Genomic DNA, 17,168 nt, shown 5'->3' with positions numbered 1-17,168 from the left:
CCCTTTCTGAAACAGATGTAGGGCCTGTTCCTCCTGGATGAGGTGTTGTGCGCCACCTTGTGGACATAGTGGGAACTGCACGTTGCCAGGCTTCTCTGGGCTCAGAGGAGGAACCACCTTGCCTAACCGTGCCCAGCTGAGAAGGTGAGGGGGCTGCCACATCCCCGTCCCCTGAAGTAAAGGCCAGGCTCCAAGTTTGTCCAAGAAGGACCACCACAAAACGGAATGCTACTCTGCAATGCATCAGACCATCTATGACAGTCACAGCCACCATCTGCCGGCCACCCGTAAGCCTGTGCAAATGGAGATGGGACACAGCCTGCACTGGATCTCAAGTCCATGCTTTTGTAAAAATAAAATTCCAAGGCTTTCTTCTTTATCCAGAGGAAGCAAGACAATGGGAAATTAAGATTGGCCACAGCCATGAATATTTCCTGCTGGTGAAATGTTGGTATTTGCAGCACTTCTGCTCTGTGGTTACTGAGCTAAAGGGGCTGCTTTCGGCTCAGGAGCAAGGCAGGACTGGGTTTTTCATAAACCCAGGTGTACAACATAATGTCTTCAGTGAAAAGGGAAGCCCAGACACAGCTTGGGGCACAAAGGTGCAGCCCCTGGGCTTGCACCTGCTTTGGTGAGTGCCCTTTGGAAACCAGCTCTTGCAGGCTCTCTGAGAACAGCACGTCGTAGGCTGTGTTGGGTGGTGGAGAGAACATAAGCTCCGGTGCCTCACAGCCCTGCTTTTCAACCCGCCCTCCTTCACATACCAGCTGCGTGACCATGGACACATGCCTGTGACAACTGGTCTTCCGGTCTACAGTGTGGGGATAATAATAGGAGCTGCCTCGTGGGATGCCTGGAGGATTAAATGAGATCTAGCCCGGGGCTGGCTCCTGGCTGACTCTCATAACTGGTCCAACGAGGAACCAACACAAGCTGAAGTTCCCCGGGCTCTCAGTGAACATCTAATAGGAAGCGCTGGTAGTGGGTGTGCAGAGGGAGGTGATAGAAATAGTAGTGGGTCAAGGGTATCTGTTCTATAGTTTCTGACTCAGAACAGCCCAGATGAGATCCCGCTCTCGCTGGAGGTGAGACAGGAAGTACAGGGCACCCATAGGAGGGGTGCAGCTGCAGAACTGGAACGTGCCAGGTGATCAGAGCCCAGGGCTCATGCTCCGAGTGCCGGGCTCCCACCCTCACACGGCGTGTGTCCGGGAGGCCGTGCTGGGGTGGGTCTCAGCCTCTGGCTCCCCTTTGAGATAAGTGGCTCCCAGGCTCTTGCCAGGGCTCCCCTTTGAGACAGAGCTCAGCAGAACCCAGCAGGTCTGCAGTCTGGCTGGGGCGGGCGGTGTGTGTGCCGGTCGGCCGCCCTGGTGAATGTGGCTCTTCCTCAAGGCACCCGAGGGGACACAGAATTCAGCAACAAAACCTAAGGACGGCCTTTTGTCATTCTATTTTTTATTGAGTATAGTTGACTTACAATGTTGTGTTAATTTCTTGTCATTTCTGCTGATCTTCCATGAAAGAGTCTAAGCTCTGGAGTGTGTGTCTAGGGTTTCTAGAGGTTGCCATTCCCTCATGGGGGAAAGAAATACACATTTATTGAGTATCTGTTATGTGCCAGGCACTCTACAAGAGAGTTTGTTTTGTTTTGTTTTAATTTGGCTGTGCCGGTTCTTAGTTGCGGCATACAGGATCTTCAGTTGTGACATGCGAACACTTAGTTGTGGCACGTGAGATCTAGTTCCTTGACCCAGGGATCAGACCCGGGCCCTCTGCATTGGGAGCACGGAGTCTTAGCCACTGGACCACCAGGGAAGTCCCAGCAAGAAAGTTTAAATGTTTAATCCTCTCAACATTCCTGTGAAATAGGAATTGTTATTTTGCCCTTTTTTTTTTTCTTTTTTACTTTTATTTGCATTTTTTTTTTTTTTTTTTTTTTTTGCAGCATTTATTCCCGGGAAGTAAGTTTTTGTTTCTTCAGTTTTTTCTGGGGTATCTTCTTCTTCTGTGCAACCTTCTCTTCTGGTTTAGTAACGGTCTGTTCTTTTTCACTAAGGATCATCTCAATGTGGCAGGGAGAGCTCGTGTTGATCCGACCACAAGCTCTGTAAATCCTGCATTGCATCTTGGGGGCTTTGTTCACTTGAATGTGCTCAATGACCAGAGAATCTACATCTAAGCCCTTAAGTTCAGCATTACCCTCTGCATTTTTGAGCATGTGCAGTAACAATTCAGCACCTTTTGGGGGCCACCGACCCTGCGTCCGGCCCCACTGTTTGGCCTGGGCGCACCTACCAACTCCACCATTGAAATGATGGAATGGTACACATTGCTTCTGTAAAGTGACATCCTTCAGATGCTTGGTGGCTTTTGGCCTGGGCAGTTTCAGGAGTGTCCTTAAAGTGAACACGAAGATTTGAACCGCTTGATTTGCATGATTGTATGGGGTTTTCTGGGCCCAGTGAAGAGCGGACCCTTTCTAGAGGTCACAGTGAGACACTGGATCTCAGGAGTCAGCACTGCCCACAGCCTGCCTGTGCACCCGCCATCCCCCCCCCGCCACTCTCACCCAGAGCACCCCTCTGCACGTCGCAGAGCCCCAACACCACCGGAGCGACAAACCGGGGACTGCGACACGTTCCCCCCACACAGAAGGACTCCGCCACCAGGGAGGACTCAGTAGCCACAAGAGTCCGCCACCGAGAGCTTTGAAATTGGCACTGCCAAGCCCAGGATGGCAGCAATAACCCGTTAATTTTGCCCATTTTACAGATGGGGAAACTGAAGCACAGTGAAGTGAAGTGGCTTGGTTGCTCCACCTGGCTGGTGAGATTGGCGCCGGGGTCAGGATGGAGGCGGGACAGTCTTCGCAGTGTCGCATCTTTGTATGCCACATAGCACCAGGCACGGTGCCCAGGACTTAGCAAGAGCTTAGCAACCCCTGCTGGGTTGAGAATGGAAGGATTCACGTGCCAAAAGGGCATTCGGAAACAGGGACAGATGCCCAAGCCGGGCTCTGAAAGACCAGCTGTGTAGAGCAGCAGCTGGCAAATCGTCAGTTCAGAATTCGCAGTCACCTGGCCGGCGGCCTGCAAGCTCCCGGCCGTCAGTGAACAAGGGCCTACTTGATCAACTCTGGATCTTTCATTGCAGGCACTCCACCTTCCAAAGAGGTGCCAGAGGGGCAGTACCCATTCATAGTCACATCTGATGACGGACGGCAGGTTCCCGTGGTCCAGGCCTATGCTTTTGGCAAATACCTAGGCTATTTGAAGGTTGAGTTTGATGAAAAAGGAAATGTCATCACTTCACATGGAAATCCCATCCTTCTCAACAGCAGCATTCTGGAAGGTATGTGAAATTCAGGGCAGTGATCCACCAATGCAAAGATTTGGTGGCTGGATTTTTTTTTCTTTTTTTTTTCCTTTTTTTTTTGGTTAATGTTTCAGGACAATGTTTTTGAAGACCTGAGCTTCTCCCTTGAGTTTACTCTACCCTCTTCATGGATAAGGAGATTTAAAACACACACGAATTGCAAAAGCCCCAAGCCCTCTCAGCATCAGACACTGTGTCGCTGCCTCTCGTGTCTTTTCCAGCTTCACCCTGGCGCAGGAGAGCCACTCTCGGCCCATGTCCAGAGGAGAGCTGATTGTTGGGGCAAAGGGGTTCAGGCTGGGTGAGCGGGGCTCCACCCAGCCCCACCACCAGGAGCAGTGTGCCTGGGCAAGCGGCCCAGTCTCCATGGGCTTCAGGTCATCAAATGCATGTGTGTCTTTCTTACTTTTTGAGCTGGGAATCAAAATGAAAATACATTTCACGTCATGCATTTCATACAGTGTACATGAACACCTTCCTGTGCTTCTCTCTCTCGCCTGCCCTTTCCTGCTTACCGTGATCAGACAGGGAAGGACGGGTGACCAGGGGCCCTGGAGAGCCAGAGCTCCCGACAGCCAGAGGGAGGGGCCGGGACCCTGTAGCCGGACGTCTCAGCCCTTTATACCAGCCCTTGGGCCTCTCATTGTCTCCCCACCACTAATGCCCTCCCCGGTGGGCCAGCAGACACTCATTCAGATGTGACGAGTTGATTGATGCTGGTTTACTTGGCATGTCTTTAAGATCCAAGCTGGGTCTTACTCCCAGGAAACGGAATAGAGGTTCCTAAGGAAATTTCCCAGTCAAAATCAAAATGTACACAAATACGGTAAAGAACTGTATACTCACGCCAGGTGAGCTGAATGACGTTTGAGCCTCTCTCCACCATTTAGGCTTTAACTGCAGGCTGATTTGTTTGTTTTCTTCTAGATCCGAGCATAAAAGCAGACATTAACAAATGGCGGATAAAATTAGATAATTACTCGTCCCAGGAACTGGGGAAAACAATTGTCTATCTGGATGGTACCACTCAGTCATGCCGCTTTCGAGAATGCAACATGGGCAACCTGATTTGTGATGCCGTGGTGAGCGGTCCGCAGGAGAGCAGGGCCCGTGCCTAGGGAGGGAGGAAGGGAGGATGCGAGGACGGACAACCTGATAGTTACAGAATTGAGGACTTTTAAAAATTAGTGCCCAGACAAAAGCTTGGCATGTAATCACACTGAGTACCTTGGGAAGGTGCCCGAACCAGACCAGTGGGCCATCCCTTTATTGCTTTATAAGAACGGCAGCCTTGGACTTCTCTGGCGGTCCGGTGGTTAAGATTCCATGCTTCCGCTGCAGGGGGTGAGGGTTCGATCCCTGGTCAAGTGAGTTCTGCATGCTGCGCAGCGCAGCCAAAAAAAAAAAAAAAAAAAGGACAGAAGCCTTTATTTCAAGGTGCTCATCTTAGGCGTCTGAATACTGGATGTTGCTTTCCTTTTGTAAGATGACCTGAATCCACAAACTCTGCTCCTCCCGAGAAGTAGACATAGAATAAAATGCATCTGCCTGGCCCTAACTAGGCCAGAGTGTGTTTCACTGATCTGTGTCCTCTTGGCCCCAGAGAACTCGGCCTTGTGTGAACCACCTTCACAAGCAAAGCAGTCATCACAAGAATAATAAGTCCCATGTTGGAGCAAGATCCCACACCAAAAACACCCCTCTGTCCACCCGTCTGCGGGCAGCGCCCCGGGAGGGCCGTGCCGAGCCGAGGTCTCCAGCTGAGACTCACCACGCCCAGGGGCACCCAGGAGGCCGTTCCTTTGTCTGGGCTCAGCTCGGTGCCGGGTGCCGGGTACCTGGGATGCAGCCACACTCAATAAATGTCTGCCAAGTAAATGACGACACTCACGCTTTCCAAGGTGGGGCAAGTGCTGGCTCCTCAGCATCGCACGGTCAGCGCGAGACAAGTAGCTAAAGAGAAGCCGGAGTGTGAATGTGCAGAGGCAGGGCTGGAAGGAAACACCCCAGGCTCTAGCAGGGCTTACCTAACAGAGAGAGAATGAGCCCCCTTCTCCCCCTAAGCGTCAGGAACACTGCAGCTGTGCTGCCCCAATAGCCGCCCTGTGGCCCTGTGTCTCCCTCACCTCCTCCACCATCATATTTTTTCAAATGAGAATGTAATTCATTTTATTTCTTGTAACTAAACATGATGTTTTGTAAAAGAAAAGGAAGAATGAAACTGACTCTCCCCCGTTTCAGGGGCTTCCCCCGTCTCTCTGTCTCCAAAATTGCCAACTTGGGAACTGGCTAGGGACCTAGACATGGATGCCAGGGTCCTTTGTGGCCTGAGGTCTGGAGTTGAAAGGCTTTTGGGCTCCGCCCTCAGGAGCAAATGTGGGTCCTGCCCTGGAGGAGGCCCCGGGGGGAGCAGCCCCGTGGGTCAGTCTGCACAGAAGCCCCTTCCTCCTCCTTCAAGTGCTGGCTTTGCTAAGGGCCCCTGGCCTGGCGGGTGCAGGGGTCTTAGGAGAGGGGCTCAGAGCTACTGGCTACTCAGAGTCTGACCTGGGACTGGCCACAGTATCTTAGGTTTGCTTCTCTGATGCAATTCTGATGAATTACACTTGAGAAAGCTCTGGGCACACAGGAGCAGGAGAGCAGCAGCTTTATTTGCCCGGTACAGCTAACCAAGTTCCAGGAACTGATCCTAAGGAGGAGGACCCAGAATAATGAGTGTATATTCATGCTGCTGTTGCAGATTAACAACAACCTGAGACACCCGGATGAGATGTCCTGGAACCACGTGTCCATGTGCATTTTAAACGGAGGTGGCATCCGGTCGCCCATTGACGAGCGGAACAACGGTATGCTCCCGGCCCCCGGCCTCAGCTCAGCGTGCTCTCTGTCTGACCAGTCCCCCAAGACCCCCCCCTCCGCACCGTGCCAGGCCCTTCGGTCACTCGAGTCAGTGCCCCACCTGAAGGGCGCACACAGGCTTGTGTGTTCTTGGATGCATTTGCTCACAGAGGGAGCAGCTAGCCTTACTGGCACCAAGGTTTAGCTAAACTTCTGATTCACACAGCAAAACGCAAATTGTTGCTGGTGTATGCAAAATAGTGACGGCCTCCACCTTGATATCTGGAAAGGGGAGGACAAAATTGCCAATCTTGGGACTTCCCTGGCGGTCCAGTGGTTAGGACTCCGTGCTTCCCCTGCAGGGGGCACGGGTTCCATCCCTGGTCAAGGAACTAAGAGCCCACATGACATGAGGCATGGCCAAAAAAAAAAACAATTGCCCATCTTAGGTGCTGGGAAGAAACAGCTGGATAAATTCCTTTAGCGCATTTACAGGTATCCAGGATTATAGCATATGGTAAAACAAACCCACCAGACAGATATTCAAGACACTGTTGTAGTCTTCCCTGATAATGCTGTCAAAAACCGTCAGCCTCAGTGGTGGAGGGCACGGCCAGAGGCCTCTTGATTCCATTTTCCCCCTAAGTGTCAGGAACACTTAGACGCAGCTGTGCTGTCCTCAGAGCCTCCCTGTGCCCCGTGCCTCCTTCCCCTGCTCCGCCAGTCCTAAAGGACACCGGTCGTGGGGTGTGCTAGCTCTCCAGCCGTTTTCCTTCTTGCCTCATCTGTGACTACCCTCAGGCACGATTACCTGGGAGACCCTGGCTGCTGTGCTGCCCTTTGGAGGCACCTTTGACCTGGTCCAATTAAAAGGCTCCACCCTGAAGAAGGCCTTCGAGCACAGCGTGTACCGCTATGGCCAGTCCACGGGGGAGTTCCTGCAGGTGGGCGGTAAGTCACCTTGCAAGGTGAGGTGGGCTTTCCTGCTGGTTGGCTTAGCTCCCCCCTTACCAGGACCTCCTGGTCAGGCCTGTTCGGGTTTTCGCACACCCAACACCAACGCATATAGTCTTTCAATGGCCAGACCACTGGAGTAGGTCAGGGTCAAAGCCCCAAGGCCCCGAAAATGAGCACTGTTTGCCAAGTCTGATTCGGACATCGGATGATCTTCTCTGCAGGAGCTGGCCCCCCAAACTCTAAGCAGGTCAGCCGCCTTGAGATCTAGTTTCTATTAAAATCTTAGTTGCTTAAACATTCACTATTCTTCGTAAAAAACAGAAAAAACAAAACCTTTTCTGTTCTATTGCCTGGTGATTGCCTGGAACCATACAGAAGTTCAAAGGAATGCAGTGTTCGATAAGTATTAACAAGGATGATTTCTGGGCGGGGCAGCCTGGACAAGACCTAGGAACTTGACTGGTTCCAGCGGGACCTGGGGCAAGCCCTCAGCCTCTCGGAGCACGGTGAGAAAATGTGCCTGCTTATCTCATGGATTGCAGTGAAAATGGAAGGAAAACAAATGCTTCCCAAATTGTCAAGGACTTCTGAAATGCTTTCGCCAATAATTAAGTCCACAGGCCAATGAATTCAACTTTAAATTAACATGAATAATCTTGTTTGACTCTGACACCACATTCTGGCCTGTAGATAGTGGGCCGCACCTGAGGGCTGTGATTGCTTTGTGAAGTCTTCCCTCTGCAGAGCACTCCGCTGCTGGGATCGAGGGGCTGCAGAGGGTGGTGGGGTCCAGGCTGCTGCCTGTGGCGTAGCCCAGATATTCTGTGTTTTCCAGGACAGAGTGGAGGGAACACTGGGGCACTAGTGCCCCAGCACAGTGCTGGGTAGTCGTATGTTTTGTGAAAGTCACCCAAGCCCAAATTATTAACATCTCTTAGTCATCAAGATGGTACAAGGTTCTGTGCCTGTCATCTGTTCCTCATTTTCCAGAGCCACTGAACCAAGCTGCTGGACCAATTAACTCAGGATTTTAAAAAGGTCTGTTTTCTCCCTGCAGAGTCACCTCTCACCCACTCTGGGCCAAAGCCAGTTTTCCTCCCCGGGGGTTCTCAGACCTCCCAGAAGGACTCAAGGATGAACCTAACCAGATAGGGTAGCTGCAATGTCACCCTCAGCTCTCTTGCTGAAATATCACTCAAGCTCAAACTAAACGAAAACTAAGCCCAGTGCCCCAATTCCAGATTTGGCCCTTTCTTAGAAAACAGAAATTTCCCTTTGGATCCAGTGAAAACATACAGCCTCATTTCTTTTCTAGGAATTCACGTGGTGTACGATCTTTCCCGAAACCCTGGGGACAGAGTGGTCAGATTAGAGGTTCTCTGCACCCAGTGTCGCGTGCCCAGTTACGAGCCCCTCAGGATGGATGAGGTGTACAAGGTGATCCTCCCGAGCTTCCTTGCCAACGGTGGGGATGGATTCCGGATGATAAAGGACGAAGTGTTAAAACATGACTCTGGTGAGCACAAGTGTCTCCTCCCCTCCCTAACCCAGAGGTCCCCGAGAACAGAACTGGTCCCAAGACGGGAGCTATGCATGAAGCTCGGACAGCAAAGCCAGAAATCTAGATCCCTCCCCACATTGCCGACTACTTCCTGCTTTGTTTGTTGGGAAACAGCAGCACAGCCTGGGGGAATATTGCCCTGCCTCTCCCCAGCACACGTAACCCATCCACCCAAGCCCAGGGAAAAACATTTTTACATAAAAAGTGTTTTAAAACTCTTTTAAGTACATATAAGCAGCTATTTAAATTGTGAAATATCAATCAGTGTGGCACTTATAGAAAAACCACACTGCTAGAACTTTAGGCTGGATGTGGGAAACCATATTAAATCATCTAAATTTTCTTGAAGAAGCTTTAAGTGTAAACAGGTCAGGTAGGCGTGGATGGGATATGTCCCCTGCCCCGTTCTGCACAGTGGGTTGGAGCAACTTATAGGAACCACCACACTTGACCCTAGGTGATATTTCCAGCAGCAGTGAGGGTCATTATACCCCCTGCTCATTTTTAAAAATCCAACTGAGAACCACCCCCTATGCATAGAGTCCACTGCCTATACACTACCCCTTCCTGTTCTCCAGGGCAGAAACTAGTGTGTTTACAAGACACATGCACAGCTTCCCTGCATCTGTCTCCAGCAAGGAGCTCAGCCAGGTTCCTCTTCAGCCTTATCATAGGGGACTGCCATTTTCGCTGTGTATCCCAAGGAGGGTGAAGGACAGATCCAGGGCAAAGGAGACAGCCCTTCCTGGGAGGAAAGGCGCCAGGCACTTCCACCCATCCCGTGATAGGAAATGGAAAGGCAGGCTTAAAAGGTGTCCTCTCGAGCCCTGCATGAAACAAAGAAGTTGATGACTGTGCATCACCCAAGACCAGTCTGATGGGTGTTGGAGAGAAGGACCTTACATAGAAGAAGGCTGAGGAAGCCTTGGCCCTAAGGCTTCTCAACCCTGGCTATTCATTAGAATCACTTGGGGAGCATTTTAAATTAAATACCAATGCACTGGTCCCAACTTTTAAGAGATTCTGATTTACTTGGGTGGGGCAAAAGTCTCTTCCAGTGATTCTAATGTACACCCCGGGGTGAGAACCACTGCAGAGAGAAGAGTTCTTTTTTAAGTATTATATTGATAGTAATATATTGTTTTTATTGAGGTATAATTGACATATAACATTATATTAGTTTCAGGTGTACAACATAATGATTTGACATTTGTATACATTGCGAAATGCTCACCACAATAAGTCTAGTTAACATCTGTCACTTCACATAATTACAAAAAAAAAATTTTTTTTCTTGTAATAAGGATTTTTAAGATCTACTCTCGTAGCATCTTTCAAATATGCAATACAGTATTAGTAACTATATTCACTATACTGTACATTACATCCCCAGGACTTATTTTTTTTATAACTGGAAGTTTGTAGTAACTTTTGACCCCTTTCACCCATTTTGCATCCTCACCCACCCCTGACTCCCCCCACCTCTGGCAACCACCAGTCCGTTCTCTGTATCTGAGCTTGCTTTTATTGTTGAATTCCACATAAATGAGATCATATGGTATTCCTCTTTCTCTGTCTGAATTATTTCACTTAGCATAATGTCCTCAAGGTCCATCCATGTTGTTACAAATGGCAAGAGGCCATTTTTTTTATGGCTGAAGAGTATTCCATTGTGTGTGTGTGTGTGTGTGTGTGTGTGTGTGTGTATGTATATATATATATCACATCTTCTTTATCCATTCTTCCACTGATGGACACTCATTTCCTTATCTTGGCTATTGTAAATAATGCTGCAATGAACATGGCGGGGGAGGCATATATCTTATCTTTTCAAATTACTATTCTCATTTTCTTTAGATAAATACCCAGGAGCGGAATTGCTGGATCATATGGTAGTTCTATTTTTAATGTCTTGAGGAGCCTCCTACTATTTTCCATAGTGGCTGCACAAATTTACATTTCTGCACACAATGCACTAGAGTTCCTTTTCTCCACATCCTCACCAACACTTATTTCTTGTCATTTTGATAACAGTCGTTCTAACAGGTGTGAGGTGATATCTCACTGTGGTTTTATTTGCATTTCCCTGATGATTAGTGATGTTGAGCATCTTTCCATGTGCTTGTTGGTCATCTGTATTTGAGTTGTATACATTCTTTATATATTTTGGATATTAACCGCCCTATTAGATATATGATTTATAGTGTGGCATTTTTAAAATAAAAGTCTGTCAGGTCCCTAGGGGTTTGTTGCAGTTACAGGCGATTAGTATTTCTTTGTCAGTTCTCCTCTCTTTTGCAAGTGAAGACTCCATTGTCTCACCATCAGTTACGTGAAAATGATTCCTGAGCAGGCAAGCCAAAAACAACAAGCCACTTTTATGTCTCAGCTAACTGATATTGACCCAGTTCCCTAATGCCCTTGGTCCAGAGTGGTTCAGAGGCATTGATGACAAGAGCCTCTATCTTGAGTCATCTCAGAGCTTAGACGATTTATTCCCCCAAATTATCCAATATTGGACAATGGGCACATTTCACATCTGGAACATGAAAAAGCAATCAGATTCTTTGCACTTATGATCGCCATTGTTCTTGTCTTCTGTGACACTTTATCCCTGCTCATGAAAGGAATATCTTCCCTCTTATATCTAATTACAAAGGACTTTCGAGAAGTACATTGGCTTTCCCCTTCTTACTGATAATTATTTTTTCTGTAGTTAAAATAATGTATGTATTTTTCTAGGTGACCAAGATATCAACGTGGTTTCCGGATACATCTCAAAAATGAGAGTAATTTATCCAGCAGTTGAAGGTCGGATCCAGTTTTCTGCAGGAAGTCATTGCCACGGAAGCTTTTCTCTAATACTTCTTTCAGTTTTGGCAGTCATCATTGTTTTATACCAATAGCCAAAAATTCTCCTTGCCATTAATGGAACTGTATTTTTTTCTCAAGTGAGATTCAAGTCTACCTTTTAGGAACTGGCTTTGTGATGGTGCAGACCATCCTTGCAGTCTCCTAGAAGCTGAGCTTAGAAGGGCTGTAAATGAAGACGCTGACATCATCACTCAGGATCAGCAACTTAATGAACACACAGGAAAAGAAATGAAAATGGGCCCTATGAGGAGAAAGCCAACCATCTTTAGTTGACATATGCAAATTTTAATAACACTTTATAAACAATTTTAAAGCATACACATCATTTTTCTCCTTTATATCCATTCTAATCCACCAAACAACTTATGTTTACATAGAACTTTATCATTTACAAGGGAGTTTTAAGCACATTATCTTATTTGATGCCCATAACTTTCGTTGGTGGGCAAGACAGGTATTGTTTTTCCCATTTGACAGATGAGGAAACTAAAGCTCAGAAAGCACTGACATGTTTAAGGCCATACAGCTAAAAGTGACAGATCCCAGACCTGCACCTGGGCCTTCTGCCCTCAGTCCTGCACTCTTTCAATTATATCCAGTTAGTTACTGTTCAGGAAGATACTTAATGGTCTCCTCTCTTTTTAACTATCAATCAGTAGCCCCAGACTCATGTAGAACAAGTCTCTGCTTTATTTCTGGTCTCTGTTTTTTTTTTTTCCTTTTTAGCGCGTGTTGCTATAGGGTGTTTAACGGACTAAACACAGGGTGGCGTTCTCTCCCGCACCACCGTGTGCCTTTGAGGAGCTGGGAGAAGAGGTGCAGCAGATAATGGGAAAGGCCAGGAGCTGCAGAACGCAGTCAAGGGGCAGGGAGAAAGGGAAGGAAAGACCAGGACGACCAGGACCAACAACATTATAGAAGAGAAAGAGCTAAAAGGCCATTTACACTTGTTAAATACGTATTTGCTAAGGAGTAGTAGCAGAGTGCCTGACACATGGCATTAGCTACTAATAATTTTATGAGATTCTATCAGTTCTCCCTCTGCTTCTTTCCTCCTTCTTCCTAATGGGAAGGTGTCATGAGAAGAGAACCTTCTTAGAGAAGGTGTAGCTCTAAACCTGCACCTGTCTCTCCCGAGCAAGATGCCAGCACTGATTCTAGTCTCACACACACACACTCCGCCCCCTCCCCCACTTATGGGAAATCCAGAGCGGAGCCAAGGTTGATTTTTTTAAGTGGTATACCTAAATCTAAAGTCAGCTCTGCCTCCAAATCTGAACAGTCATTCTCAGTCATTCTCAGGCACAGATATGAGAACTCCTGCCTGAGAGTGTGCCCCTCTGAGTGGGTGCTCAGGAAATACCCAGACCGACGAAATAAATGATTTATGCACAAAGAACAAATACTTGCTTAAGGGGGTGGTGGGACCACGTAAGCCTGCTCGTTACCGTAGAAATGATTCAGTAAGAAGTGGGAGCCCTCACCTTACACAAAGAGTCAGTGAACAGCAGCTAAAGGATTGAAGAGTGAGGATGTTTCTTGATGTTTACAAATATTAGGTATTCTTGATACAAAACATACTTTTAAATTTCATAACCTCTTCATAAATGTTGCAGTAAAATAATGCCCTATCTTCTATGCATATACAGACTGGCCATAAGTAAACAAATGTCGATAGACTAAGAGGAAAATGTCAGTAAGACTGCATTTGGGGTATATTTTATTTGCTTATGCTTGGCCAGTAAAATACGGTAAATCCTATTGGAGCACAAATTTTTAAAAAACATTTTGTAAGTTTTCTAAATAAGTGTACATGTATTATTCAGTGGTTTAAGAAATGACCTAAAAACACTTTGCAATTGTAGGTTCCAAACAATAAAATTGAAGATATACTCCTTGTCTCTGGTAGTTACTTCTTCTCTCAAGCAAACACCTATAACCCAAGACAATATGACCGATGGAAAACTCTTTGCCAGTTCATCACTGGTATCACTTCCCTTGATTATAAGCCCCTTGCCATCTAATAACCCTCCCTATCCCCCTTCTTACCTCCAAAACAAGAAAAATACATGCAGTTTTTAGGTAGGAAAGAACAGTAAATAAAGGATATTTTAAGTAAGACTACTAAATTTTATGGCTTTTACGTACAGAATTTAAGACCAGTAGTGGTTTCCTAAAAATAAAAATGTTCAAGTCATACAGTGTTAGGGATTTTAATTAATTTATCTGAACTGGTTGTACATCAAGAATTTTCCTCAATTAATGCCGATGACAGAGCAGAGCAGCTGGTACACCGTGATCAGACACATTAAATGCAGTTGGTGGCAGAGCTGCCCTCAGCAGTTTTCAGCAGAGTAAGCGCCCTCAGAGAATATGTAGCCCCGTGGATACATGACTAGGCTTGCCTAAATTAGTAACGGTCTCTGATTTAGTTTCCTGGGGCTGCTGTAACCAAGTACCACAAACTGGGTGGCTGTTAAACAACAGAAATTCATCATCTCACTGTCTGGAGGCTCAAAGTCTAAGATCAATTTGGCACGGTTGGTTCCTTCTGAGGGTTGGGAGGGAGAATCTGTTCCAGGCCGCTTCCCAGCTCTGGTTAGCCTCAGACATTCCTTGCCTTATAGATGGTATTCTCCCCATGCTTTTACATCCTTTTCCCTCTGTACATGTCTGTCACTGGGTCCAAATTTCCCCTTATACTGTATAAAGACATAGTCATACTGGATCAGGCCCACTCTAATGACTTCATTTTAATCATGTGCAAAAACCCTATTTCTAAATAAGCTCACATTCACGGGCACACGGGATTGGGACTAAAGTCCTGCCACAAGACCTCAGCATCTTTTCAGGGGACACAATTCAACCCATAACCGTCCCTGGATGATCTACGTAATCAGCCGGGGCAGCCCTGAGGCAACCTTACAAATGAAGGGTTACAATTAATGTTATTTTTGTGCTGGTAAAATAGGACACATTTTAGAAGTTGATTTGACTCAACCCAAGCAAATCAAAAGGAACGAGTTTTCCTAACTAATGCAGTCAAAAGCAGGAGCTTTAAACTTTTATAGCAAGCTGGGAGATCTCCAATCTCTAGTAAGGCGTACTGAGCCCTCTAAGAACCTGAATGAAATACTTTATGAAGATATTTGGTTAACAATTTGGCCCTCTAAGAACCTGAATGAAATACTTTATGAAAATATTCGGTTAACAATTCGGCCCTCTAAGAATCTGAATGAAATACTTTTTGAAAATATTCAGTTAACAAGTAAGCTAGTTAGGGTATGAAGACAATTTAACTCTGACCTATGACATGGATACTGGCGTATTAAAAGCAACAACGGAGGGAATTCCCTCGCAGTCCAGCAGTTAAAAGACTCGGGCTTTCACTGCCGTGGACCCGGGTTCGATCCCTGGTCAGGGAACTAAAATCCCATAAGCCATGTGGTGCAGCCAAAATAAATTAATAAATAAAACTGAAAAACTTCAAAAATAATAATAAAATAAAATAAAAGCAACAATGGAAATTACAGACTCATTATTCACTGGGATTTTTGGTTGCAAAAACAAAAAGTCTATCAGCAGAGACATACCAGAAGAATATTAGCTAGTCCCCAGAATCATCCAGAAGCGTGGAGAGCCAGGCCTAGAAATGGAGAGCAAGCAAGGAAAGTGAGGCATGGCTAAAATCCTGCCACGGGAAGAGCCCTCATACACCGGCCTGGTGCTGCTGGGTTCACCTCCACCACAGCTACACCCGCCAGGGCCCCTGGCTGTCCTGGTGCCTCCACTCAGATGGGAGCAAATATCAAGCTGAGCCTGGTTCAGGCCCAAGCTGTCTTTCATAAAGATAAAAGAAGGCTGAGTGAGGACTCAACTCCAGCCTTTTGGCTTCCTTCAATGCCCCTTCCCCCAATTACCTTGGAATTCCTCCAAATAAAGATGTTCCAGTTCCGGACAATCAAAAGTGAGAAATGGCCCCTATGAGTACTCTGAGAATCTCCTAGTGCAACAAATATATATGAAATGATGTTAAAAATAAAAACGCTACCTTCTGAGTATGTCTTGAAAACTATGTTGAGTTCTTAACTTCCTCTCCAACAATGTACATTCACATGTATGATATCCAAATTTTTATGAAAGCCAAAATCACTCTAAAGGTAAACAACAGTAAACTTTTTCTGGTACTTTAATCATTAAATAATAAGCATATTAGTAATGAAATCAGTCCCTAAGATATATTATTTTTTATAAAGAAAAAATAAATATGGCTAATCAAATTTCTAATTGAGCTTGAGTTTTTAATTTGATGTTGACTTTTTTCAGATCTATACAGATGAAGTAAGGAAATCCATACACTTAAAAAATAAACAAGTCTTATCTTTCTGGTAAAATCACAATGTATTGACTTCATATGCTAACATTTATATAGCATTCCTAAAAATTTCACTAATTTATCATGTTGTGAAACTGATTTTGTGATAACTCTTGTGTCATAACTAAGAAATGCTTACAGCATCATTCCTGCTCATCTACCACACAGGTGTATTATTATCCTGCTCAAGTTTTCTTCACGTAGCCTTGCCTTATTCCTTACTGAGTATCTTATCTTTGGGTAAAAGTGGAAAGAAAAGATGTGACTATAAAACAAGAGACCCCAGACACTACTGTAGAACAAGTCATGATGAACAAACTAGTAAGGTAACCTCAGTCATTATTGTTCTCTAGAATGACACCACAGATAAGGAGGCTGTTGGCTCCTTGACTATCTGATCACTGCTTCATCTACCCCTCCCTAACCCATTCAAGAAAGCCCACAATGCAAGTGAATGGGAGTAGCATTACAGGGCTAATGAGGAAGCCAATACAATTCACATTTAAAATATAAATAGAATCACTATTTATAAATAATAAAATATAAATTCATAAGTTCAATATAAATAGTATAAGTTCAATATAAATAGTAATCACTGTGTGATTACTATTACTGTGTAAATATTATTCACTGTAATAAATTACTAGTCATCCCCTTCAAATCTAGATCAAGAGACACCAGTGGGCTCAATCCCAGAGCTGAGACAACTGCTAATCTCCACTAGATACCAGCCACAGCTTAATGCCAGAGGTCCCTTAACAGAGGGAGGAGAGTGTACAACTATTAGAAATATTAATAGACTTTAAAAATTAATACAAGTCCACATCATTTACAAAACATCATTAATCTATTTATTATAAGACCACATGAACATCTTTAAACTCTTCATCAATATAGAAAATTGAGGGAATTCCCTGGTGGTCCAGTGGTTAGGTCTCAGCACTCTCACTGCTGGGGCCCGGGTTCGATCCCTGGTCGGGGAACTAAGATCCTGCAAGCTGCACGGTGTGGCCAAAAAAAAAGAAAACTGAAAGAGTGAGTACTTGGTGCAGTTCAACAGAACGCAGTGCTTCAGCAGGGCTATTCTCCCTCCCTCTGGCGCTCAGCTCACCGGCCCTCCTCAACCTAAGTGTATCTGTCAGCGTCCACACAGCTGTATCTCTTATATACTTAATGTCCTTTAATTATTCA

General features: G+C 45.9%; 1 protein-coding gene across 1 annotated transcript in view; it reads left to right on the top strand.

Annotated features, from left to right (window-relative positions):
- The window catches only part of NT5E (5'-nucleotidase ecto), a 46,120-nt gene extending 32,589 nt beyond the window's left edge, over positions 1-13,531 (top strand). The window contains exons 4-9 of the mRNA XM_007195910.3: positions 3,154-3,351; positions 4,303-4,457; positions 6,113-6,218; positions 7,012-7,161; positions 8,483-8,683; positions 11,471-13,531. Coding sequence (XP_007195972.2) covers positions 3,154-3,351; positions 4,303-4,457; positions 6,113-6,218; positions 7,012-7,161; positions 8,483-8,683; positions 11,471-11,634 — 974 coding nt within the window. The 3' untranslated portion in view covers positions 11,635-13,531. The remainder of the gene's footprint in view (positions 1-3,153; positions 3,352-4,302; positions 4,458-6,112; positions 6,219-7,011; positions 7,162-8,482; positions 8,684-11,470) is intronic.
- Positions 13,532-17,168: the final 3,637 nt, after the last annotated feature.

The sequence above is a fragment of the Balaenoptera acutorostrata genome, chromosome 14 (assembly GCF_949987535.1).
Source record: "Balaenoptera acutorostrata chromosome 14, mBalAcu1.1, whole genome shotgun sequence".
Lineage (NCBI taxonomy): Eukaryota > Metazoa > Chordata > Mammalia > Artiodactyla > Balaenopteridae > Balaenoptera > Balaenoptera acutorostrata.
Note: the sequence above shows the minus strand (reverse complement) of the source record. Positions and strands in the feature narration are given on the sequence as shown.